This window comes from Felis catus, chromosome A2, assembly GCF_018350175.1.
Source record: "Felis catus isolate Fca126 chromosome A2, F.catus_Fca126_mat1.0, whole genome shotgun sequence".
NCBI classification, from domain to species: domain Eukaryota; kingdom Metazoa; phylum Chordata; class Mammalia; order Carnivora; family Felidae; genus Felis; species Felis catus.
Genome location: NC_058369.1, coordinates 10,375,854 through 10,400,157, shown reverse-complemented (window position 1 = coordinate 10,400,157; position 24,304 = coordinate 10,375,854). Strand labels below are relative to the sequence as shown.

Genomic DNA, 24,304 nt, shown 5'->3' with positions numbered 1-24,304 from the left:
TCTGCCCCTCCTCCACTCACACTCTGTCTCTCTCTCCCTCAAAAACAAATAAATACTAAAAAAAAAAAAAAAAAAAAAAAAGATTCTCTCTCTCTGCTCCTCCCCCATGCACGTGCATTCTCTCTCTCTCTCTCTCTCTCTCTCTCTCTCTCTCTCAGATAATTAAAAAATTAAATTAAAAAAATAAAAGTCGAACATTAATCAGCAAGGGGCCCGACATACGGCTGGGGCACTGATAGAGGCAGGCCACCGCTCTTAGCGCTTTCTCTCCCAGCATGAACCCTTTTATGCACGGCGAGCGAAGAGCTGTGCCTGAAGGCCTTCTCACACTGACTGCACGCGTAGGGCCTCCCTGCGGTGTGGGTCCTCACGTGCACGATAAGGTGTGAAGACTGACCAAAGGCGCGCCCGCACTCCTGACACGCGTAGGGCTTCTTGCCCGTGTGGGTCCTCGCGTGTTTCCGGAGGGACGAAGGTTCACTGAAGGCGCGCCCGCACTCCTGGCACGCGTAGGGCTTCTCTCCGGTGTGGGTTCGCATGTGACTCTTGAGGGTCGAGAGGCGACTCAGCACCTGGCCGCACGTAGCGCACTCGTACAGCTTCTCCCCGGTGTGTATCCTCTTGTGCACGTTCAGGTGCGTGCTCGTCCGGAAGGGCTTCCCGCACTGGCTGCATTCGTACGGCTTCTCCCGGGTGTGCGTTCGCAGGTGCGTCTTCAGCGACGAGTGCTCCCTGAAGGCTTTCCCACACTGACTGCACCCGAAGGGCTTCTCGCCGGTGTGAGTCCTCACGTGGCTCCGCAGGGAGGACGGCTGGTTGAAGGCTTTCCCACAGTCCTTACATGCGTAGGGCTTCTCGCCCGTGTGGTTTCTCTGGTGCAAAATCAGGTTGAAGTTCCTGGTGAAGGTTTTCCCACACTGGGCACATTCGAAGGGCTTCTCTCCGGTGTGAGTCCTCAGGTGACGCCGCAGATTCGAGGAGTACTTGAAGGTCTGCCGACATTCCTGACACTCAAAGCACTTCTCCGCGGTGTGGGTCTTCTCGTGCCTGATCAGGTCGGAGCTGTATCTGAAGGACTTCTCACACTGGCGACACGCGAAGGTTCTGTCCCCACGGCGGATCTTCTCAGGCGCGAGGAGCCGAGCGGGCTGGAAGAGGGATCTTCCGCTCTCTAGGCATTCGCAGGGGTCGCCTCCAGCACGAATGCTCTGGTACTGAAAAAGCGGTTGGACGCAGGGCGAGGGTTTTCCGAGTTCACTAGGTCTGTAGAGGTTTTCTCCCGTCTGAGGCCGCCCCTGTCAATGGAGGAAAATACGAAGACCTGAGGCTTTATTACGTTCACAGACATTCTCCCCCGGGGGGCAACTGGGCGTAAGGGAAAGGTATCGACAGCCGAGGCATAGATGCCTTTTAGTATCTACTCTCTTAGTGAGTCTGGACCATTTCCGCCCCGAGTCCCTTCAAGGGGATGCTGCCCACAAAGCACTGTCATTGTCTTTACTTTCATGAGGCCTCTCAGATGCAGAGTTTTGCCGAGTTAAAGCCACACGGAGCCTTAAACACTTGGTACCTGTTCACTGGTGCAAGCGGTTGCCTGTGGGAACTCTGCGAAGACACATGCCTTAATCTACACGTAGAGTTTTCCCCAATTCATGACTTTCACAGACTCTCTCCCAGGACACTGTGTTCTCCTGGGTGAGCACCACTCACCTTGAATCAATCTCTCTCTCTCTCTCTCTGGCCTCATGCTATTTCTTTCTTTCTTTCTTTCTTTCTTAAGATTGATTTATTTGGGGCGCCCGGGGGGTTCAGTCAGTTAAGCGTCCGACTTCGGCTCGGGTCATGATCTCCCAGTTTGGGAGTTCGAGCCCCACATCGGGCTCTGTGCTGACGACTCAGAGCCTAGAGCCTGCTTCAGATTCTGTGTCTCCCTCTCTCTCTGTCCCTTCCCTGCCCGTGCTCTGTCTCTCAATAATAAATAAACATTAAAAAAAATTTTTAGGGGCGCCTGGGTGGCGCAGTCGGTTAAGCGTCCCACTTCAGCCAGGTCACGATCTCGCGGTCCGTGAGTTCGAGCCCCGCGTCGGGCTCTGGGCTGATGGCTCAGAGCCTGGAGCCTGTTTCCGATTCTGTGTCTCCCTCTCTCTCTGCCCCTCCCCCGTTCATGCTTTGTCTCTCTCTGTCCCAAAAATAAATAAACGTTGGAAAAAAAAATTTTTTTTAAATGTTTTAAAAAAAAGATTGATTGATTGAAAGAATCTCTACACCCAACATGGGGCTCACACTCACCACCCCGAGGTCAAGAGTCGGAGGCTCCTCCGAATGAGCCAGCCAGGCAGCCCTGCTTTTCTAACCTGCAGCAACCCCAGACTCGTCCTACAACAGAACCGAGAATGCTCCTTGGGTGCCTTACCCTTTCCATGCTGACGGAAATCTCTGCAAAAATATCTTGGCTAGGAACTGAACCTTGGGGTGGAAGCGAAGGTTCTGAAATGGACAAGGAAGGGAAAAGTAAGAGCACAGAGAAAACCGTACAAACAGGGCAACCAGATGAATAAGCAGGGCATGTGGGGTTTTGTGCTTTTTTAATACCGATTCTAACTACGGGAAGAAACTGGGAAGGGGAGGGATGTATCAGAGTGTCCAGGAAATGTTAAGGCATCTGGCTCTGTAAGGAGCTATGTAACCACAGCAACAAGGATTAGAAATGGAAGATAAGTTACTGAGAAAGGAGCCTATGAAGGTTGAGGCCGAAATTGAGAGAAAGTGTCAGCGAGATCATACGGGGGGCGGGGAGGCACCGGATAAAACATGCACACGCTACGTCCGCGGAAAACACACACAGGATAAAACAGACACATGGAGGTGACCAAGGTGACGAGGAGGCAGGACAAATCATCCTGTGAAACCAGAGTAAAGTATTCGGGATAAAGAGGGAAGGCGGTGGCATCCAGTAGAGCGGCTTCGTCAAGGTCACTGAAAGCGTCACCTGGACAGCTTCCCGGGAAGACATTTCTCTCCGTCGGCCACCACTCTTCTCCTTGCTCCAAATGGGAAAACGAACTGAATTTGCCGAGCTGATCTCCTGCTCGTGGGGAAATACGCAGGGCGTGAGCCGTGCCTGCCAGTAAACTGGGGCCCGTATCCTGACGTCTTTAGGGGGCACCGGAGATGGGAAGAACAAAATGAGCACCCCTAAATTCCGATGGGCACGGCCGGGCCCTTCCACTAAGGGGCCAAAGTACAAGCTCCCTCACTGGGCCCCAAAGGATAATGGGATTCTCTGGTCCCCAAAACCCAGGGCCTGACTCAGAGAGGCACCAGAAAAGCCCAGGCACTTTTAACCGTGGAGAAACAGAAAGCAGCAGAGAGACCTCCATCGCCACAGGGAAGCTGCTAGACCGTAAGCACCGTGAGGGCAGGATTTCTCTTTTTTCGCCTCTCGATTTCCCAAACCGGCACAATTCCGGGGACCCGTAGGGCCTGCATGGGTATGTGGGTGAAGCCACGGGGCTGGCCTTACCCACAGAGGCCAGGTTCCTATAGTTCTCCAGCATCACATCTCTGTACAGGCTTCTCTGGGCAGAGTCTAGAAACATCCATTCTTCCGGAGTGAACAACACAGCCACATCCTCGAAGGTGACTGGTTCCTGAAACACACACCCATCCCAGCTCAGCCAGGGGGCACCCCCACCAGTACCCAAGAGGCTGGTGAGGGGCCGGCCTGGGGAAGGAAGACCGTGCAGAGGATTGTCACACGGGGCCCTGAGGTCTCTCGGAGGCTGCCCCTTGGCTCAGGCCCCAGAACTAGAACTCTCCTCCATCTGCACATTTGTCCCCGAGGGACAGCATCCAGAGGTGTGGCATCGAAGGACTTAGCTACCAGCTGGGAAGCCACGGCAGTTTTATTCCCCTCCGGCTCCAGGGTCCCACAGGCCTGAGCACGTGGCAGACAAGAGAGAAACACGTGGTAAATGACCGCTATCTGTCCTGGGAAACCGTGAGGACTAGCGAACAAGGACAGCTCACAACCTTGCTGTTTTCCCTCCTGGTGCCCAGTAGAACCAGGCACTCCTCGGCTAGGGAAGGTCTGAACGAAGGGGCGGGACCGCCACCTGGGCTGCCCCACATCCCTTCCCCCGCCGATTCTGACACTATAACAGGCCCAGGGCCTAGGAGCCTGGACACCAGCCCTGTGGGGGCGAGAAGCTCCAGACCAAGGGAGGAGAATCAGGGCCTGAGCAACAGGGGTTTCCTACTCACCTGCGGACAGCTGAGCAGCATCCCAGGAGCCACAGACTCCCCCTCTGTCTTCTCCTTCCGGAGCCAGGTGGGGTCCTGGGCAAGCAGAGCTACAGGAGAGGGCAGCCAGGAGGCCCAGTGAGCACACCCACAGGACCCCTGGGCTGCCCGCCCCAAAACGGTGAAGTGATCACAGGTGCACACACGTATGCACACGCACGTACGACACACACACACACACACACGCTTGCGTGCTTAGGCACACGTGCACACACACGAGGACACACACGTGCATGCATTCACACACGCATGCACGGAGACACGGACGCACAGACACACACGGACGAGTACACACGCACAGAAACAGACAGACACGCGGACACACGTGCAAACACGCACATATATGCACATGTTGCTTCCGTTCCAAATCTCTGGAGTTATACAGTCCCAAGTCGACAGCCCCTGGGGTTTCTGGGGCACCCCCACTGCCCCTTGATTCAGCCCTGGGTCAGCATTCCCTCCCAAGCTGCTCAGCTCCTTCCTCTGCCCCACTCTGCAGGGCCAGGGGCAGCCCAGGACTTAGCACAAGCAGGGGCCAGAGAAGCGGCCACCACCCCAGGGGTCTGCCTACGAGAAGGAAGGATCTCCCCTTCCTGCCTTCAAATCCACCACACCCCTCCATCCACCCGGGGCCCGTGACAGGTGAGCGAGTGACCTCCCCCACCATCCCTTGTCTCCCTACATGCTCACCTCCCCCTGCCACGGGACCTTTCCCCCTGGGAACTAATCCTGAACTGAAAAATAAAGCATATCATGCAAATGAAGAAAATTAATTGCATCTAATCATTAAAAAAAACAAAAACACAGCACCCTGACCCACGTCCAATCTCTGACCCCATGTATGCCTTTCCTGGGGCTGCTGTAACCAAGCACCACCAACTGAGAGGCTCAAAACCCCAGATACATCTTCTGTCTCAGTTCCAGAGGCCACAAGTCCAAGACCAAGGTGGCAGCAGGGCTTCACTCCCTCTGAGACTCTGGGTAGAATCCCTCCTCGCCTCCTCCTGGCTTCTGGCGGCGACTGTCCAGAATCCTGGGTGCTCCTTGGCCTGCAGCTGCGTCCCTCCGATCTATGCACCTGTCATCACATGGCCGTCCTCTCCCGAGTGTCCCTGTCTGCACCTGGTGTTTTCTCCTTAAAAGGACACCAGTCACTCTGGGCCCCCGCATCACGACCTCATCTTAACCTGCAGCTGCACAGACCCTATTTCCAAGTAAGGTCTCAGTCCCGGTCACGGGTACCGGCGGTTAGGACTTCAATGGGTCTTTTGGGGGGCACCGCAATTTAAGCCACAACACTCTGCTTTTCCCTCTACATAATGCATAATATTTTTGCTTCCCCGCCGTGGGCAACCAATCCTCTGTGTCCCTTTCCTCACCTCCCGCTCACTCATGATCACAAGGACAGGCACCGCACTCGGACCACCAGCGACCCCCATCTGCGGTGGGGATCCAGTCGTGTGTTCGGCCCTCCATCCTTCCACACTGAAGCCCACCACCCCGGGGGCTTCAGTGACCACGGCCCTAGCCTCCTCCGTACAAGACCCTCCTCCGTCCCTCACGCGACTGTGACCCCTGTCCTCACTCCCCTTAGCCTCTGCCTCAGCAGGCAGCCTCACGGCCTGACCAGGCCCAGACCCCGGGCTGACTCTCCCCCCTCAACTCCAGACCCATCTCCACACCATCAGCTCGTGTCCCCACTCATCTGTCCTGGGGACTCAGTGAGCTGGGGGTGGGACTACTGCCCCCCTCCTCCCCTCGCGCCCCCCCCCCCCTCCAAGCAGAGGATTGCCATCAAGCCTTGAACTTGCCCTTCTGGGTTTGGAGCTTGCTTGGGACCCATGATCTCTTCTTTCTCTCCCTTCGGGAGAGGGAACGAGTGCCCGGTGCGTGTCCCACCACTGCATTATGGGAGCAGAGGACTTGTTTCCTCGGTTCACAGGTTCACAGATGAAGAATTTTGCCCCCCGGGACGGACCACACCCTGAATCTCACCCATGCCTGATTTGGATGATTCATATGAGGACACAAGGACTTTTCTGAGCTGATGAGATTTGGGATTTGGGAGTCGATGCTGAAGTGGGTGTCAAGACACCCACTCTTGGGGTGTCAAGATCATCTGAGTGTACTTGGTATCTGGGGAGGACATGAATTTGGTTGGGGGGGGTACAGAGGGCACACCGTCATGGGTTGAATTGCGCCCCCCCCCCAGAGTTATGGAGTCGTAACCTCCCCAGTACCTCAAAACGTGACCTTACTTGGGAAGAGGGTCTTGGCAGGTGTGATTAGCTAAGACGAAGTCACAGTGGAGTCGGGGGGGCCCCAAACCCAGTATGACTGGTGTCCTAAGAGGAGGAAAGACAGAAGCAGGGACACACGAGGGGAGAAGGCCACGTGACGATGCAGGCCGAGACCAGAGCCATGTAACTTCAGGCCAAGGGACTGCCAGCCGCCACCGGATGCCAGGAAGGAGCCTCCCTCCAGGCCTCGCAGGCAGCACAGCCCCACCAGCACCCTGATCTCAGACTTCTGGCCTCTAGAACCGCGAGACGTGAATTTCTGTTGTCTCGTGCCCTCCCTCCCCAAAATATGTGCTCATCGCCTCATTCTCAAAGCCTGTTCTCTTTCCAGTGCCCCTGATCTCAGGAAGTGATATCCATGCCTCTCACCCCTCCCTGACGCTCTCCAGACCCCAACAAGTAATCCAAAAAAAGAAAATCAGTGCTGCCATCTCTACAGGGAGCACCCCCCCCCCACCACTTCCGCTTCCTCCTACCCCTGTCCTCACTGTGGCTAATGCCACATCAGGCCTTTCCCTTCTGAGTCCACTGAAAGGTCACTCCCTCAGAGCACCTCCCCCTCCCCCTCCCCAGTGTCCTTCCTTTCTCTAGAAGGACCGTCCCCCTTTCCTCACAGCCCTCACCTATTTGTACCACGTGGTTATCTGCTGCCTTAGGTGTGTATTTTCCGCCACCTTCGTGGGATTGGAAGCTTCGCGAAAACAAGCCTGGGCCCCTCTCCTTTCACCGCCCCTCACCCCACTTGGTACAGGAATGCTCCAGACTGTCTGGTAAGTGAAAGTATACGGGACTCGGCAAATTATCTCAACTCAACCTCCCACACAGGCCTTAAATCACCCTGCGATTCCCTACCGTGTAGACAAGAGCTAACGCCACAGGCCTGACTGGCGGCCCTTGGGAACACGGATCTTGAGAGGGTTCCCAGCACCTTAACTGGTGAGAGGGGCTCACCCTGCTTAAATTCCTTCTACGAACACTGGGGTTTGTGCCAAACGCCTGCTTTCCTTCCGGGAGGCTGGGACATGCTGACCAGAGTCAGGTGCACGCCTGACTTAAGAGTACTTCAAGGCAGAGTCAAGGGTGCCTTTGTGACCAGCCCCGAGTGAAAACCTGTGCTCTGAGCCTCTACTGAGCTCCCCTGGTAGACATCACCTCACATGTGTTGTCACGGCTTGCTGCAGGGGGTATTAAGCACGTCCTGTGTGACTCCACTGGGAGAGGATTCCAGAAGCTTGGGCCTGGACTCCTCCAGACTTCACCTCATGCGCCAAGGACTCAGCTCTGTGTCCCTTCGCTGTGATAAATCGCCACCCTAAGCACGACTGCAGGCCGAGGCCTGGGTTTCCTAGCGAATGGCCACGACCGGGTACGGTCTCAGGGACCCCACCACACCCACTCCGCACTCACCTGGGGCCTAGGCCACGACCACTCTGTTCCTCACTGCCTCCACACACCCCTCCACCCTCCCTGAGGCCCTGCCACCCCCCAGGTGCTGGAGGGTTCTGCTAAAACCACAGATGCACAGCACTGCTCACCCAGACACATCCCTGGCTCCCAGCAGCCTAAGGACACAGGCCAGGATTCATGCTTCCAGGGCTGAATGTTCCAGAGCCCCACCCTCTCTAGTCAGCTCACACCACGCTCCCCTTCCCTGCTCCCTTTGCACAGCCTTCCATGGGGCCCTGGGCATCCCGGCCTCTCTGCCCCCCAAGGAATTTTCCAGATGCCATTTCTAGGCCTGAAATCCTCCCCACCAAACCTTCTCTAAACAGCCCAACATCTTGCCAACCTAAATGATACAGTAATCGTGCATCACAGTCTAAGCCAATACTCGTCCCCCAGGGGACATATGGCAGTCTGGTATCTTGGTCAGATCTGCTACATAACAAGATACCACAGACAGGGGGGCTGAAACAGTAGAAATTTATTTCCGGGGCACCTTGGTGGCTCAGTCATTTATGTGTCTGACTCTTGATTTTAGCTTAGGTCATGGTCTTGAAGTTCATGAGTCTGAGCTCTGCATTGGATTCTACAATGACAGTGCTTGGGATTCCCTCTCTCTGTCTCTCTCTCTCTCTCCTGCCCCTCCTATGCACTCTCTCAAAATAAATAAACTTTAAAAAAAAATTACTGGGGCGCCTGGGCGGCTCAGTCGGTTGAGTGCCCGACTTCAGCTCAGGTCATGATCTTGTAGTTCACAGGTTCGAGCCCGCGTCGGGCTCTGTGCTGACAGCTCAGAGCCTGGAGCCTGCTTGGGATTCTGTGTCTCCCTCTCTCTCTCTGCCCCTCCCCTGCTCGTGCTCTGTCTCTCTCTCTCTCTCTCTCTCAAAAATAAATAAAAACAGGGGCGCCTGGGTGGCGCAGTCGGTTAAGCGTCCGACTTCAGCCAGGTCACGATCTCGCGGTCCGTGAGTTCGAGCCCCACATCAGGCTCTGGGATGATGGCTCGGAGCCTGGAGCCTGTTTCCGATTCTGTGTCTCCCTCTGTCTCTGCCCCTCCCCCGTTCATGCTCTGTCTCTCTCTGTCCCAAAAATAAATAAAAAACGTTGGAAAAAAAATTTTTAAAAATAAATAAATAAATAAATACATAAATAAATAAATACATAAATAAATAAATAAAAACATTTAAAAAATTAAAAAAAAAATACATCCTCCCAGTTCTGGAGGCTGGGTGCCAGCATGGTCGGGTTCTGGTGAGAGCTGACTTTCTGGCTTGTACACAACTGCCTTCTCACTGTGTCCTCACACAGCAGAGAATGTGGTGTCTCTCCCTCTTCCTATAAGGACACCAGTTCTATGGGATTGGAGCTTAACCCTTATGACCTCAACTAATCTTAGCCACCTCCTTAAAGGCCCAGTCTCCAACACTGTCAGATGGGAGGTTAGGACTTCAGCGTATGATCTTGGGGGGCAGAGGCAGGGACCAGTCACAGCTTCTGGAGACATTTTCGGCTGTCACGACTAGGACCTGTTATGGCCTTGTGCCCCTCCAAAACTTCAGCTACCCAGCACCTCAGAATATAACCATATCCAGACATGAGGTCTAATCAAACTAAAATGAGGCCAGTTGGGTGGGCCCTAATCCACTCTGACTGGTGTCCTTGTAAGAACAAAACTTGAACACAGACACGTACAAAGAGAAAACTCAAGACAACCATCTACAAGCCAAGGAGAGATGCCCAGAACAGATCACAGCCCTTAGATCTCGGACTTCTGGCCCCCAGAGCCGTGAGAAAACAAATGTTTCTTCTTTGAGCTGCTCAGTCTGTGGCCCTTTGTGTTATGGCGGCCCTGGCTGGCTAATGCAGGACATGCTACTGACATCTAGTGGGTGGAGGCCCCACAACACACAGAAAGCGCCCCCCGCCCCCAAGGAGAATGATCTGGTCCCAGTGTCGCCAGTGCCGCAGGTGAGAACCCATGGTCTGACTTCAAATTTCCCGAAACTCCGCTCGGCCTTCGAGATAAAGTCCTTGTGTTACATGCTTCCATCATATTCTGGTCTTCACTGAAACATCTGACTGCCCAGGCAGACTGTGAGCTCCACAGGGGAGGGGTCAATGTCTTGTTTGAGATTCTCTCGCAGGGCCCGTCTCACCACAGGGTGGCCAACTACAGTACTTCAAGAGTCCTTCAAGAGCATGGAGTATTCCAAGTGTTTCAAGAGTCCTTCAAGTACAGGGTACTCTAAGCACTTTAAGAGTACTTCAAGGGGCACCTGGGTGGCTCAGTCAGTTAAGCGTCTGACTTCGGCTCTGATCATGATTTCACAGCTTGTGAGTTTGAGCCCCGCATCCGGCTCTGTGCTGACAGCTCGGAGCCTGGAGCCTGCTTGGGATTCTGGGTCTCCCTCTCTCTCTGCCCGCCCCCTGCTCGCACTCTTGTCTCTGTCTCTGTCTCTCTCTCAAAAATAAACACTAAAAAAAATTTTTAAGAGTACTTCAAAGGCATGAGGTACTCTAAGTATCTTAAGAGTACTCGGGGCGCCTGGGTGGCGCAGTCGGTTAAGCGTCCGACTTCAGCCAGGTCACGATCTCGCGGTCCGTGAGTTCGAGCCCCGCGTCAGGCTCTGGGCTGATGGCTCGGAGCCTGGAGCCTGTTTCTGACTCTGTGTCTCCCTCTCTCTCTGCTCCTCCCCCGTTCATGCTCTGTCTCCCTCTGTCCCAAAAATAAATAAACGTTGAAGAGTACTTCAAGGCAGGGGCGCCTGGGTGGCTCTGTCGGTTAAGCGTCCGACTTCGGCTCAGGTCACGATCTCACAGTTTGGGAGTTCAAGCCCCACATCGGGCTCCGTGCTAACAGCTCGGAGCTTGGAGCCTGCTTCAGATTCTGTGTCTCCCTCTCTCTCTATCTCTCCCCGACTAGTGCTCCGTCTCTCTCTCTCAAAATTAAATAAATGTATAAAAAAAAATTTTTTTTTAAAGAAGGCACGATGGAAGGAAGCAAATCCCTTGAAATTAAAGCTAAGATATCACTTGTCCTCCGGAATTAATTCCACCCCCCCTCCCCCCCACTCCTCAGGACATGCAGCCTGTTTCAACCTCATTTTTTATAAGCTCAGTTAAAACATATTCAATTTAGAGTAAATTTGACTGTCAATTCAGCACCAACATAATTGTGGAGTGAAGAATTTAACCTTGCCCAGAAAGAGGTCTGGACCTAGCCACAGGTGAATGGAGTCTACTCTTTCTGAACAAAAAGACCAAAGACCAAAAACAAAACAACAACAACGCACAGAAAGAATCCCAGCTCACGATCCTGAGAAAGTACCTTTCCCCTTGAATACGTAAAGAATGGTGACATGATTTTATGGATCCTCCTTAAGGGGCAAGGAAATGCCTGCTGTCCCAGGAAATGAAGGCGGGAGATCCAAGTTCCCAGACACAGCACAGCACACGGGAGGCCCTCGGGCTGCCATTTCCAGCCAGTGCTCACTCACCAGAATCCCCAACCATCCTCAGCTCAGGGAGACTCAGTGCAGGCACCGGCACAGCCACCCTCTGAATCTGCGCGGCCGCCTTCCGCCCCTAGACACAGTGACAGGGACAGATTAGGGTCACACGGTCGATGGAATGTGCTCACAGCCATTCGCCCTGACTGAATTTGCAAGACTGACCCTGCTCCGAGCCACACGATGGTAAAATTGGGACAATGCCCAATTTAGCCTGTCCAGACCAATCCAATTCATGAGTATAACACTCAACCCTGTGGTAGAATTTCAACTTCAAAATGGGATGGAGAGGGGGCCGCCTTGGGGGAGTTGCCTCCAGCAGCAGGGGAAACGCTGGAGCAAAGAAGGGCGTAGATGACCAGCAGGCTGGGGGAGGGGGGGGGGTGGCGATGTGGAGGTGGGCCTGGACACGCGAGGAATAGTTAGTAAGTTATTCTCGGAAGGCAGCCCTGTTGTGAGAGAAAGGATCTGAACTCTCCTCCACTGGTGGCTGCTTCCCCAGGAAAGGTGTCTCATCTGACTTGTATGTCTAAGGGATGTCTCTAGACTCTGTGTCCAAGGTGGGGCCCAGTGGGAACAGGGGCCTGTAGGGAGCAGTTCCAGGGGCCCCCGAGAACTAACAGTAACTCTGGGCAGGGTGGTGGCAGTGGGGACAGCAGGAGCAGTTAGAGATAAGTTACGTTTGGCGGGGAGGGGACTCCCAGGACTTAGTGGTGGATGGAAAGAAAATGTGGCAGGTGTCTCAGGACAGGCGAGGGGCCTGGGCAGGTGGGGGCAGCCCTTCTCCCCGGGGGTAAGAATCAAAGCACGCCTTAAAGTGTCCTTCTCTGATCCTCTCTCCACCTTAGGGTGGAAACACAGGACCCTGGGCCAAGAGCTCAGTCACCAGCCTGGGCTCTCCACCCAGCCCTGGGATCACATGATCACTCATTCCTATAGGCTTCACGGTCATGGACAGGGTGGGAGTAAAAGTGGAAGGAATGGAGGAAGAAAAGCTGGGCCAGGGGAGGCAGGGCCAAGGCCCTGGGTGCTTGCTCCTCCTGGAGGCCTGCTCTGGGCCACCACCACCCTGGGGACACAGGAACGCCAGGACCCATGTGGTAGTTCCTGCCGGGGAGCTGAGCCTGGGCCTCCAGCCTGTCCCCAGTTTCCAAGAGTTGGTCCTAGATTCCTCCCTCTCCCCCCGCGACCCCATCTGCAGAAGTCTCAAAGCCCAGGCCTTTCTGGCTGGGGCTGGGCCCTCACAGCAAACCTCCTCCCAGGCTTACTACATATCCAGAAGACCAAGATGACAGCCCGAGAGACAGCCGGTCTTCTGGAATCGAAGGTGTCTGTCTGTCTCCAATTGTGGGCCTGATGTGCATCCTCAGGTCTGGCCCCGGCCCCTAGGAGAAGGCACGGAGGGGACGGAGCAGGACAGAGGCGGCACGGAGTGTGTTCTGGGCCCGAGGGACCCTCGGTTCGGGGGCAGTGCTGTGAGAAGTCAGGCGTGCGGGTCTGGCAGCTTCAGATCCGGTGACTCCCCCTATTCCACGGTGAGCGCCAGCCACCAAGGGTCTCAAGGACCAATCATGCCACAGGCGCCAAGGTGGACCCGACCTTTTCTGGTTCTGGGGTGGGGGGCCCGACTGCAGGTCAGGCCACGGGCCCTCAGAGACACTGCAACGTGCTTCACTCAAGGAAGGCTGGGAGCCCTTAGCTCTGAATAGGAACGTTGTTCGGTGTTTTCTTAGCCTGTGTTTGTCTATTTGACATCCATCAATCACGGGGCCTACCTACGGGCCACAGTTGGGTTACATCTGCCCTGCCATCCAGAGCCCGTCCTCTGAACGCTGCCCTTCTCCAGCGCTCGCACAAGCTAACATCCCCATGCCCTGAAACAGCATGGAGGAGACACGGCACGGGGGAGGGCGGCTGGGACGGTAGAAGGACTGAGCCCGGAGACACCCCTTCCGCAGCCTCCTCTCGGAACTCTTCTACCAGCAGTCCCCAGCTCTCTTGTGCCCTCCCCTGGCCTATCTAGCCATGACAGGGAGGCCTCAGGGTCGCCATGGGGGCCTCAGTCGTCGGGACAAGGCCCACTGAAACCCGGAAGGACGAGCCCAACAGTCAGCGCCTTCAGCCGCGTGGCAGGATGTGTGACCCCCGGGCAGCAGGTCCCGGTGGCTACCTCTGCACCTCTGCAGTAGGCCTGGATTGGACTCCCAGCTCCAAACGTGGCCGTACCACTTACGGGCTACGTGTCTTCATGACGAACCACTCAACTTCTGCACGTGCGTGTCCGAGTGGCCCTCCTCTCCCCGCTCAGAACGTTCTGCAACCGCCTGCTTCCTGGGGCTCAATGCAGCAGAAGCCCCTCCTCTCCCACACTCGGTGCTCGCTTCTGAGCTGAAGGTGGAGCTCTGCGGAAGGTGCTGGAACCCCGTACTAAGAGGAAAGAGCCCACAGAAACTGGAGAGGACAGATGTGGGCCATCCTCGCTCCCTCCCTCACAGGGTCCATCTGCTCATGGTGGGGGGGGGGGGTGAAGGCCTGGGGTACCCGTGTTCATTCCTTCACTGCACAAGCATTAGTCCAGGGCTCTGTAACGATGCACAGAATGTTCTGCATGGGGTTACCACAACGATCCTGCCAGATGAGGCCCCTGCAAGCCGGCAGCTCCAGTAAGATATTTTCACATATTTTCAGGGCCTCAAAAGCAACACGCCCTTTCCCAAGCAGCTACTGGAGGACATTCTCCACCTAAACAAAAACGTGAACCAACAGTGAGGAGGACCTGGGCAGGGAAGGGGGGGTGGTCTCAGCTGCTCTGGGGTCTGATGCGAGCCGTGCAGGGCTGAGGGTTTCCGCTGCCCTGCAGCCCACACCAGGCTGTGCAGGGTTGAGGCTCTGCACGCTCAGAGCAAAGGAATGAAGCAGGTTTCTACCATCCAGGCCACGCCACCCCCTCCACTGAGCCGGCGTCTCTGACGCTGTGAGACTGACACCAGCCATGACAGAGGTGGAGGGGCTCAGACTGAGGGAGTCCAGAGATCTCACTGACTCTGGCACAAACAGGCCCAGCCTTGGGTGGGGGTGGGGGTGGGGGTGGGGATGGGAATGGGGGTAGGGGTGGGGAGACTGGGCTCTGTATGTCCCTCTATCCAAACCTGAACCCTAACCTTTGAAATCCCCAAAAGTCTGGGGACTCAAACCTTGGAAATTCCTATAGTTTGGGGAGGCAGGAAGTCAGGGCCAAAATGGGGGGCCGGGGGGCCCGATGTATGTTCCCTGGTGCACTGGGACGCGCCAGCCGGCTCTGAAGGCTTTTCCACGCTTTGACAAGGGCTGATTTCCAGCGTGGGATCTCGACGTGTCCCCTAAGTGGGGAGCGATCCACGAGAGCGCTCTCACATCCTTTACATAAGTCAGGTGGCTGTCCCCCAGGGCTGTCTCAGTCAGGTCCAGGTGAGAGTTCCTCCTGAAGGCGTTCGGGCTGTGGCCGAATCCACTCTCCGGGCAGAGTCTGCTCCTGGCAGCGGGTGAGCGATGAGGGCAACCTTGCTGACACCCGTGAAGCGCCCAGGGCTGCTCCCCTCCCCGCCGAGGCACATTTGCAGCGCGCTCAGACGTGCGCCTCACTCAGGCGGGCTGCAGGCTCCAGGGCAGTGCGGGCTCTCTCCCGTTCCCGACTTCCTTGGGGCTTCTCCAGCAGGCAGGAGTTTCCCGTGACTGTTGAGGAGCGAACCGCACCGCACACGACCGATGTCTGACTCCCGCTAACGGACATGTTGACTCAGGGGAACCTTCCGGGAAGAAAGGGTCTCGAGGGACAGGCAAGGCTTGTCCAAATTCACGAGCCATGGGCACCGGCTTCACATGACGTGGGAATGTCTTTGAGGAAGTGCCCCCCCACGGCCCCCTGGCCCTGGTGTGCATTTGCAACCCACGTACTCCTCACCTTCTCCCGAGAGGGGGAACAAGGACAAGCCCTCGTGAATCTTACCATGTGCAAACCCGGGGATGAATTTTCCTCCAAAATATCCTGCACAGGAGGAGACGCTTGGGATTTGAGTCGAGAGTCCCAGTCTAAAATGAATTGGGGGGGGAAAAAAAAGTTAAGTTCTTTCAGAAACAAATAGGGGTATGAAACTGACCAAAATATATACTTGTGTATTCATTTATTTATTTATTCGCTGTTTTAAAATACTGTTTTTGAAGTATTGACTCTCAACTGGGGACAATACTGAAAGGCAAGAAGGCATCAGTGAGCAAAGGGAGGCTCTTGAGGACTATGGGCGTGTGACGAACTTGGCAGCGACCAGGGCGGGGGGCCAGGATGAGAGGCTGTTTCCCATGGAGACGGAGACAGATGTCGCCAGTAAGACAGCATTATCACAGAAACAAGTAGCAAGCAATTAGACAAAGAACACAGCAGAAATGTTCAATTTAAAGAGGAACCGGAGGGGTGCCTGGGTGGTTCAGTCGGTTAAGCGTCTGGCTCTTGATCTGGGCTCAGATCGTGATCTCACAGTCGTGGGATCGAGCCCCGCATCTGGCTCTGCACTGGCAGTGTGGAGCCTGCTAGGGATTCTCTCTCCCTCTCTCTGCCCCTCCCCTGCTCATGCTCTCTCCCTCTCTCTCAAAATAAATAAACAATAACAAAAAAAAAGAGGGATTGGACAGTAAGTGTGGGTATAACGTGGAGAAATCAGAACTCTCTACCACCACTGGTGGGAATGTAAAATGGTGCATGCGCCTGTCCGAGGGAGCAGTTTGGTGTTCCTCAAAAAGTTAAGTATACGGGGCGCTTGGGTGGCTCAGTCGGTTAGGCATCCAACTTCCGCTCAGGTCATGATCTCACGGTCTGTGAGTTCCAGCCCCACGTCGGGCTCTGTGCTGACAGCTCGGAGCCTGGAGCCTGCTTCGGATCCTGTGTCTCCCTCTCTCTGTCCCTCCCCAGCTTGTGCTCTCTCTCTCCCTCTCTCAAAAATAAGTAAACATTAAAAAAAGATAAAACAAAAAAAAAAAAGTTAAGTCAATGACCCGGCCACTCCACTCCTAAGTATCAACCGAACAGAACTGGAGACATAAAATCTGGTACGTGAATGTTCACAACACTACTCACAAGAGCCAAAAAAGTGAAAACAAACCAAATGCCCATCAGCAGATGACTGGACAAACAAAACGTGGTCTACCCGTACAACGGAACAGGACTCAGCAGTAAAAAGGAACAAGGCTGGGACACATGCTATGTGTGGACGAACACGGAAAACGTTACACTAGGGAAAGAAGAGAGACCAAAGGCCACATTTACGTGATCCTATTTGTACAAAACGTCCAGAACAGGCAAATCCAGAGACAGAAAGCAGATGGAGGTGGCAGGGAGGGGGGGGGGGGCGGATACTGGTGATGGCTGCACGTTGTGAATATACTAAAAACCACTGAACTGCATACACTTTAAAAGGGTGAATTTTGGGGCGCCTGGGTGGCGCAGTCGGTTAAGCGTCCGACTTCAGCCAGGTCACGATCTCGCGGTCCGTGAGTTTGAGCCCCGCGTCGGGCTCTGGGCTGATGGCTCAGAGCCTGGAGGCTGTTTCCAATTCTGTGTCTCCCTCTCTCTCTGCCCCTCCCCCATTCATGCTCTGTCTCTCTCTGTCCCAAAAATAAATAAACGTTGAAAAAAAATAAAAGGGTGAATTTTATGGTGTGAGTATTTCCACTTTAAAAACTAAAAGAGAGAGATTCAAACAGATCTTTTTCTGAGACCAAAGACAGGCAGGAGAAGAAGGCCAGCAGAAGAGAAGGAACACTGAAGGAGCTCACTAGAGAAACGTCACCCCAAAGAGCCTCGTTCCCCCTTGGGCCTCTGAAACGCTCTCAGGCTGACACTTCCCAGCACGCCGCCCCCCCCCCAACCCGGCGGGCACCACACACACACTCACCCACACCCACAGGGCCCTCAGCTCTGCCCCGGCCCCAGCTGGGAGCCCAGACTGGGTTTGCGTGGTGGAGTCCCCGCTCCTGGACAAAGATGCCCGTGCTCAGAGAGGGAGCGAGGGTTGGCAGTAGGCTTCAGCTCCTGGCGGTGAGCGACCACCATGGGTAGCAAAGTGATCATGCCCCATTTCCAACGAACTCAGCGAAGCTCTTTCACAAGGGCCCAAACCGCAAATACCCTCCTCTCTGCACCATGGGGATGAAGCCCTGAAGCCCAAGTCCAAGCTCAGTGAGACCCACGCGGTTCTGACTCTGGGGAGAATGGATGCACTGCCATGGATGAGGCTCTTATCCTGCAGATACCCACATACCTTCCTTGGTCGCGTAGCCGACCCTTAAGAAGCATTAGGCACCTGCATATAAGGACCAGCCATGGGACGCCTGGATGGCTCAGTCGGCTGAGCATCTGACTCTTGCCTTTGGCTCGGGTCATGGTATCGCCGTTTGTGGGCTCGAGCCCTGCATCGGGCTCTGTGCTGACAGCTCAGAGCCTGCTTAGGATTCTTTCTCCCGCTCTCTATGCCCTTCCCCTGCTTGCTCTCTCTCTCTCTCTCTCTCAAAATAAATAAAAAATAAACTTGAAAAAAAGAAGAAGAAGAAGAAGAAGGACCAGCCCGATGCCAGCCTTACCCTTGGGGGCCAGAGTCCTGCACTTGTCCAGTATCACGTATCGGCACAGGTTCGTCCGCGCACCGTCCAGTAATGCCCACTCCCGGAGGAGCCCCACCGCCACATCCTCAAAGGTGACTGACTCCTACAACAACACACGTATGCTGGCTCAGCAAAACCCACCTGCAGGACAACTGGTTATCACCGGGGAAGGGAGAACGTTCGGGACACTGTCTCCACAGCAGGGCTCCACAAACCCGGCCCGCCTCCTGTCTTTTCAAGTTTCATTGGCACGCCGCCATGCCCCATCTGTTTGGCCATCTCCACGGCTCATTTTGTGCCGTACCCACAACAGTGAGTCGTTGCTGTGACCGGGACAGGGATCACATGGCCACCCTAGCAGACATTTCCTCGCTTCTGACATTTGGAGAAATGCCAGAGTGCGGGCTTTGGCTCTCTTCGCCACTTCAGCCACCACTGCAGAGACGATCTCTGGGCTCTAGGGAGAGTTTTTCCTACATTTCTTATTTAAGGCATCACAAGTTTGGGGTCCATCACATAATTTTCGTGAAATCCCTAGAACCCCTCCCAAGACTCACATAAGCACTTTGTAATCCTTTTATGAGTTGCTAAAACAGGACTTCCGTCGCGCCTGAGAAACCCAACGGCCTTTTAATTTCAGAACCCTCGAGCTCAGCATGGTCTGGTCGAGCTCTATGAGATGGTGGGAATGTTCTCTGTCTGTGCTTTCCAAGAGAGCAGCCCCCAGCATGTGTAGCTACTGAGCACTTGAGAAATGTGACTCAGGCCCCTGAGAAACTGACCTTTAATTTTACTGAATTTCAATTAATTTAAATGTATACAGACACGCGTGGTTTGGGGAGGCCTCACAAGGGATGGCCCCGGTGGAGCTCTGCTGCTACCGACTCTAAATGAGCCTCATTCAGGGGTGCCTGGGTGGCTCAGTCGGTTAGGCATCTGGCTTCGGCTCAGGTCGTGATCTCGCGGTTCGTGAGTTCGAGCCCCGCATCGGGCTCCGTGCTGACGGCTCAGAGCCTGGAGCCTGCTTTGGATTCCGTGTCTCCCTCTCTCTCTCTCCCCCTCCCCTGCTCATGCTCGGTCTCTCAAAAAAAAATGAATAAACATTTTTTAAAAATCTAAATGAACCTCATTCTGCAGTCAGACTCTGGAGTTCAGCTCAGAGCCCCCGGGGTCACTGTGGGGACCCTCCTCCCGAGCCAGATCCCTCCAGAGGCCAGGCACTGAAAGAGGCCACCAGGTCCCCGGGGGCAAGGCAGAAGGTGCTCCACACTACCCCTCCCGTTTCTTCCTCATTTTGGGGTGGGGAGAGAGGGGACAGGGCCCAGAGGACAGAATTATCCCCCCCTCAACAATTCCAACTCTCCCAGCCCCCTCACCATGACACCAGTGCCAGGATTTAAGGTCTCATTAGGTGTCCTCCCTGCAATAAAAGAAACCAAGGTAAGAGAAAGGGGTCAGGGTGGAAGCAGGGCAGTGAACAGGGGTTTGGCCCAGGTGCTCCCACTTCCGTGGGTCTCCAGCAAGGAGGCCCAGCAAAACCCTTACACGGAATCTTCCCCAATAAGCAACATACTGGGCCCAGACCCACCTTCCAGACCACAACCCCTGATCATTTCTGGTGGTTCCTCTCATCTAATAAAAGGATTAAAGGGGCGCCTGGGTGGCTCAGTCGGTTGAGCGTCCGACTTAGGCTCGGATTGTGATCTCGCAGTTCGTGAGTTTGAGCCCCACATCAGGCTCTGTGTTGACAGCTCTGAGCCTGGAGCCTGCTTTGGATTCTGTGTCTCCCTCTCTCTCCACCCCACCCCTGCTTGTGCTCTGTCTCTCTCTTTCAAAAATGAATAAACATTAAAAAAAATTAATAAAAGGATTAGGGGCACCTCGGTGGCTCAGTCGGTTAAACATCCAACCCTTGACTTCGGCTCAGGTCATGATCTCAGGGCGAGATCGAGCCCCGCGTCCAGCGCTCTTCACTAACAGTGTGGAGCCTGCTTGGGATTCTCTCTCTCTCTCTCTCTCTCTCTCTCTGCTCCTCCCCTGCTTGTGCTCATTCTCTGTCTCTCTCAAGATAAATAAGTAAACACTTTTTAAAAAAGGATTATTTCCCCTGTCGTTACATTCCCTCAAAATACCTCCAACAGACTCTACTTTTCTTCCATGGCTGTGATCAAGTTGCAATTTTTAATTTACTTGTTTAGGTGATTCTGCCTCTCCCTCTCCAGCTGCCACATACATTCCCAAAGTACGAACCTGGGTCCACTTTTTTTCGGGACTCCAACTCCTGCCACCACCACAGCACTTGATGCATACTAAGTACTTTATGTACTAGGGGCTGGCAAACGTTTTCTTAAAAAGTCCAGGCAGTAAATATCTAGGCAGCTGTGGGCCAAATGGCCTCTAAAGCAGCTACTGGACTGTGGTCATAGCACGAGAGCAGCCATAGACCACACAGCAACAAATGTGTTCCAATAAGACGTTTTTCATGGAAACCAGCACTGGGTCAGATTTGACCATGGCCTTCAGGGCCTGCTCTCCTCTCCAACCGGGCTCCGCCATTCCACACTTTGTTTCCCCTACTTCGGCTGTCCCTGTCTTTTCTCAGCTCCTGGAACACACCAGGCCGAGTCCTGCCTAAGGAACTGTGTATCTGGAATGTTCTCTCAAATCTCCTCCCCACTCCTACAGCCGACCCCTTGTCTAGCTACACGCAGCTAGCTCATGGGGGCCGGGGGGGGTGGGGATTCAAACATTTGTGCCTTGTAAGATATTTTTCCTGACCTCCTCCCCAATTTCTCCCGCTCCACGTTTCCACAGTACCCAGCTCATGATTAATTTAAAGGAGAATAAAGCAGATAATTACAGTAGAAACTTGCCCACAGGGGCAAGTACTGTATCTACTTCAGTCACTTTGTTTCTCCCGGTTCACAGAGGGCACCCCAAAGGAAAGGTGCCAAACAATCCACACTCCCCAAGAACAATGCGGCATGGCTAGCCTAAGAAGGCACGCACCTGCACGGACACACAGAACAACGACAGAACACCACAAAATCCAAGATAAAAATGACTTAAGATGCCTGTTCACATAACATAAACCAACACTAGTTTTCAGATGCCTTTGAGAAACAATGTTAAGTCTTTCCAGAAAGGCAAGGCAGGACCTGTGCTCTTTTTGAAAACAAACACCTCTCCTGTAAAATTGAAATCCGATGTCCAATTTTCTTCCAGAATTAATTTTTTTCCTCACGTCTCGAAAGTTAGTTTTAACCCTAAAATTTCAAAAAGACACCCCATTTATGGCCCACTTAATTTCAATTCTCAGTACTAACAAAGCTACCTCATCTCTTTCCAAGAATCCCGCGTCTTTGAGCCTTGTGGTTATTCATTCATAGGGTTGGGGTAACTCGGGTGGGAGGTGCCGTGAAAAGTGAGTAATCTTACTTTTCCTTGATGGTAATAAGACTTGCGACATAACTGGGAAATAGCTTTTCTTAAGATACCCTCATCTCTCAGTGAATGCTCACAGGCAAATTAAAAGCTCTTTTCAAAGGAAGGGAGGAAGGGAGGAAGGAAGGAAGGAAGGAAGGAAGGAAGGAAGGAAGGAAGGAAGGAAGGAAGGAAGGGAGGAAGGGAGGGAGGGAGGGAGGAAGGAAGGAGGGAGGGAGGGAGGGGAAGGGAGGAAGGGGAAGGGAAGGAAAAGGGAAAGAAAAACGAAAGGAAAAAGGAAAGGAAAGCTAACAAGCCCTAAGCTAAGGAGCTGCAAATCGTCAATCACCAAAACCAAAAATCTGTCATCTAATTCATCCCTTGAGAGAGGGATCATCCATCTTTTCCATTCGCTTGACAAGTCGCTCACCAATCTGCACGTGCAGATTCCGACCTAACTTTCCAGTCGCAGAGCTAGACGACGTGAAACGTCATAGGAAATGAAACGTGAATTACTAATAAACAGCTCCCTGGCCTCCGGGGAGATCCCGCAGGGCCCTACAGATCCCGGAGGGCGGGTGAAGAAGGCTGGGCCGCCTGGTGGCACCACCTTCCTGAGCTGCGGAACCTGGACGGTACTCCGCGATTTCCCTTTCGATGGATGGGGCGACAGTCCCGCCCGCGGGGACGCGGGGCAAGGGGCCCGAGCCGGGGGGGTCGGGGACGACGGCTGCGAGGCCGAGCTGTGCGGGACCCCCTCCGGGCCCCCGGGGCGACCGCTGGGGGCAGGCACTGCGGCCGGGGCTGCTGTCCTGGGCCCTTCGGCCCCTCCCCGCGCCCGCAGGGCCCTCCCCGCCTCCCCGAGGGGCCGGGCCGCACCTGCAGAACGGCCGGAGACACTCCCACCGCGGCGCGCCGCGCGGCCCAGCACACCCGCCGCAGTCGGCCGCAGCCGCGCACTTCCGCTTCCGGACGCGAGGAGCGGAAGTGGCCGGCGCTGCGGCTCTCGGGGCCGGAGGTGCTTCAGGCAGTGAGAGACGTGTTGACTCCTTTTTCATCCAGCCTCGGAGGAGAAGTCCTCGTTTCCTTCCCCGCGGGGTGAAGGTTAGGCTCTGGGATGGGGTCGGACTGGACCTGGAGAGGGGACGCAGAGGTGGGGCCTTTGCCGGACAGACAGGGCTGGGGGCGTGGCTTCGGCTGATGGGCGGGGATTGGGCGGGTCCCGGGCTTGGTGGGCGGGGAAACGGGAGGGATCTCGCCGGCAAGTTGGGACGCTCAGTGTTTAACTTCTCCCACCTCCGCTCTGATCCTTTGGGTCCACGCACACCGCTACAAAAACATACCCCTAGGTAGGATTTCTTTCTCAGTCTAATTTCTTCTAAGATGAGGATTATATATTTTGTTTCTCCTCCAGCTTACCTTTCTCACTGAAAATAACATGTGAAAAAATGTTCAAGACAATAAAAGATCTGACTCTTCTTTTTGTTTTTTTTAACTGATGTGTTATATAGTATAGATGATACACACACAGGGAAAGTTCAAATGGGGGTCTCAATCCCTCTCTAAAATTTTCCAGAAATAACCACTGTAACCAGTTCCCTGATGTTCTTTATGTATCAGGCACATAGGGGGTATTATTCCTTTCAATAAGTACTGAGACAGCTTCGGTTGATTGCTACATGCTAAATGCTAGGGTTACAAAGCGCCTTCCTACAGGGGCGTTCCAGTGGAGAATTGGAGGGGAGATGTGGAGAGAGATGAGGTTGATCCATTCCAGTAAAACTACCTCAACGCATCATGCAGAGTATGTGCTCATGTCTGAAGAATTAAAAAAAAGAACTGATGAGGGGCACCTGGGTGGCCCAGTGGGTTGAGGGTCAGACTCTTGATTTTGGCTCAGGTCATGATCCCAGGGCTGTGGGATCGAGCCCCATGTTGGGCTCCACACTGAGCATGGAGACTGTTTTGGATTCTCTCCCTCCCTACCTCTGTGTACCCCATTCATTCTCTTCCTCTCTCTCTCTCTGTCCCCTCCCTCTATCCCTCTACCCCATTCATATTCTCTATCTCTCTCTCTTTCTCTCTCTCAAAATAAAAAATACATATGAAAAAAATTTTTAAAGAGGTCTCTTTGTTCCCAGAATTATGTTAGGACACTATGGTATCTCCCTAATGCTAACATTGTCAAAATCGGGAATGTCCCAGAGATTGAGACAATCTCTGCCGTAGAAAACAAGAATACAAATGGAAGACATGAAACTCATCAGATGTGTTAAGTATAGATAGGTTTCTAGTAAACAAGTTGAAGACGTAGGTAAAATTCAGAAGTCGTGTTAAGTAAAAGGAAGTAGATGTGCATGTGTGTGTGTTGAACATAGAAAGAAGGGAAGGTTGAGAGAGAGATACTCTGATGTGTTGCATATATATACAAAGCGTACGAAGCGTTCAGTGTTCGTGAGGTCGTCATTCAGCCACCCGTCAGCGGCACCAGTCTGGGCCGACGTGTCTTGTGCCCAAAAACGCCATGACCGTCAAGCAGACTGCTTGGCAAGCTAACGGTTGTGGCGAGGTATACCGTCCCCCGCATCTCTCCAACAGGGCAAGAATATGTCCTTGGTCCTTCGGTCTGGGGGCCGCTTGCCCAAACCTCAGCTCCATCCTCACAGTCACATCAGCGGCAGGGAACGCCGACGTGGC

At 54.1% G+C, this 24,304-nt stretch overlaps 2 protein-coding genes across 8 annotated transcripts in view; one reads left to right on the top strand and one right to left on the bottom strand.

Moving 5' to 3' along the window:
• Positions 1-73: 73 nt before the first annotated feature.
• Positions 74-22,623, bottom strand: ZNF333 (zinc finger protein 333). 6 transcript variants are annotated; one of them, XM_023246457.2, is made up of 11 exons: positions 22,487-22,577; positions 19,561-19,604; positions 18,164-18,287; positions 15,540-15,622; positions 12,823-12,939; positions 11,543-11,630; positions 4,264-4,352; positions 3,524-3,650; positions 2,990-3,085; positions 2,414-2,487; positions 74-1,295 (listed from the first exon to the last, which is right to left on the bottom strand). In XM_023246457.2, exons 2-11 carry the CDS (start codon positions 19,561-19,563, stop codon positions 198-200), a joined length of 1,899 nt encoding a protein of 632 aa, XP_023102225.2. In that variant the 5' UTR covers positions 19,564-19,604; positions 22,487-22,577; the 3' UTR covers positions 74-197. The 6 variants fall into 6 exon arrangements, with proteins under 6 accessions (XP_023102225.2, XP_044903093.1, XP_023102209.2 ...); XM_045047158.1 differs by lacking the exon at positions 19,561-19,604 and having other exon boundaries at positions 12,823-14,296; positions 22,487-22,623; XM_023246441.2 differs by lacking the exon at positions 12,823-12,939.
• ADGRE3 (adhesion G protein-coupled receptor E3) overlaps positions 22,581-24,304 on the top strand; it is a 54,068-nt gene continuing 52,344 nt past the window's right edge. For both annotated transcript variants that reach the window (XM_023246424.2, XM_023246420.2), the window contains exon 1: positions 22,581-22,711. The gene's annotated coding sequence lies outside the window, so the exon portion shown is untranslated. The remainder of the gene's footprint in view (positions 22,712-24,304) is intronic.

Bases quoted from the DNA above. Each gene is read 5' to 3' on its own strand.
- ZNF333 (XM_023246457.2), bottom strand. The intron at 11,631-12,822 runs GTAAGCCTGGGA...CACTGTGTCTAG, and splicing joins CTTGGTCTTCTGGATATGTA to GGGCGGAAGGCGGCCGCGCA. The intron at 2,488-2,989 runs GTGACGCTTTCA...TGTCCATTTCAG, and splicing joins CTTCCCGGGAAGCTGTCCAG to AACCTTCGCTTCCACCCCAA.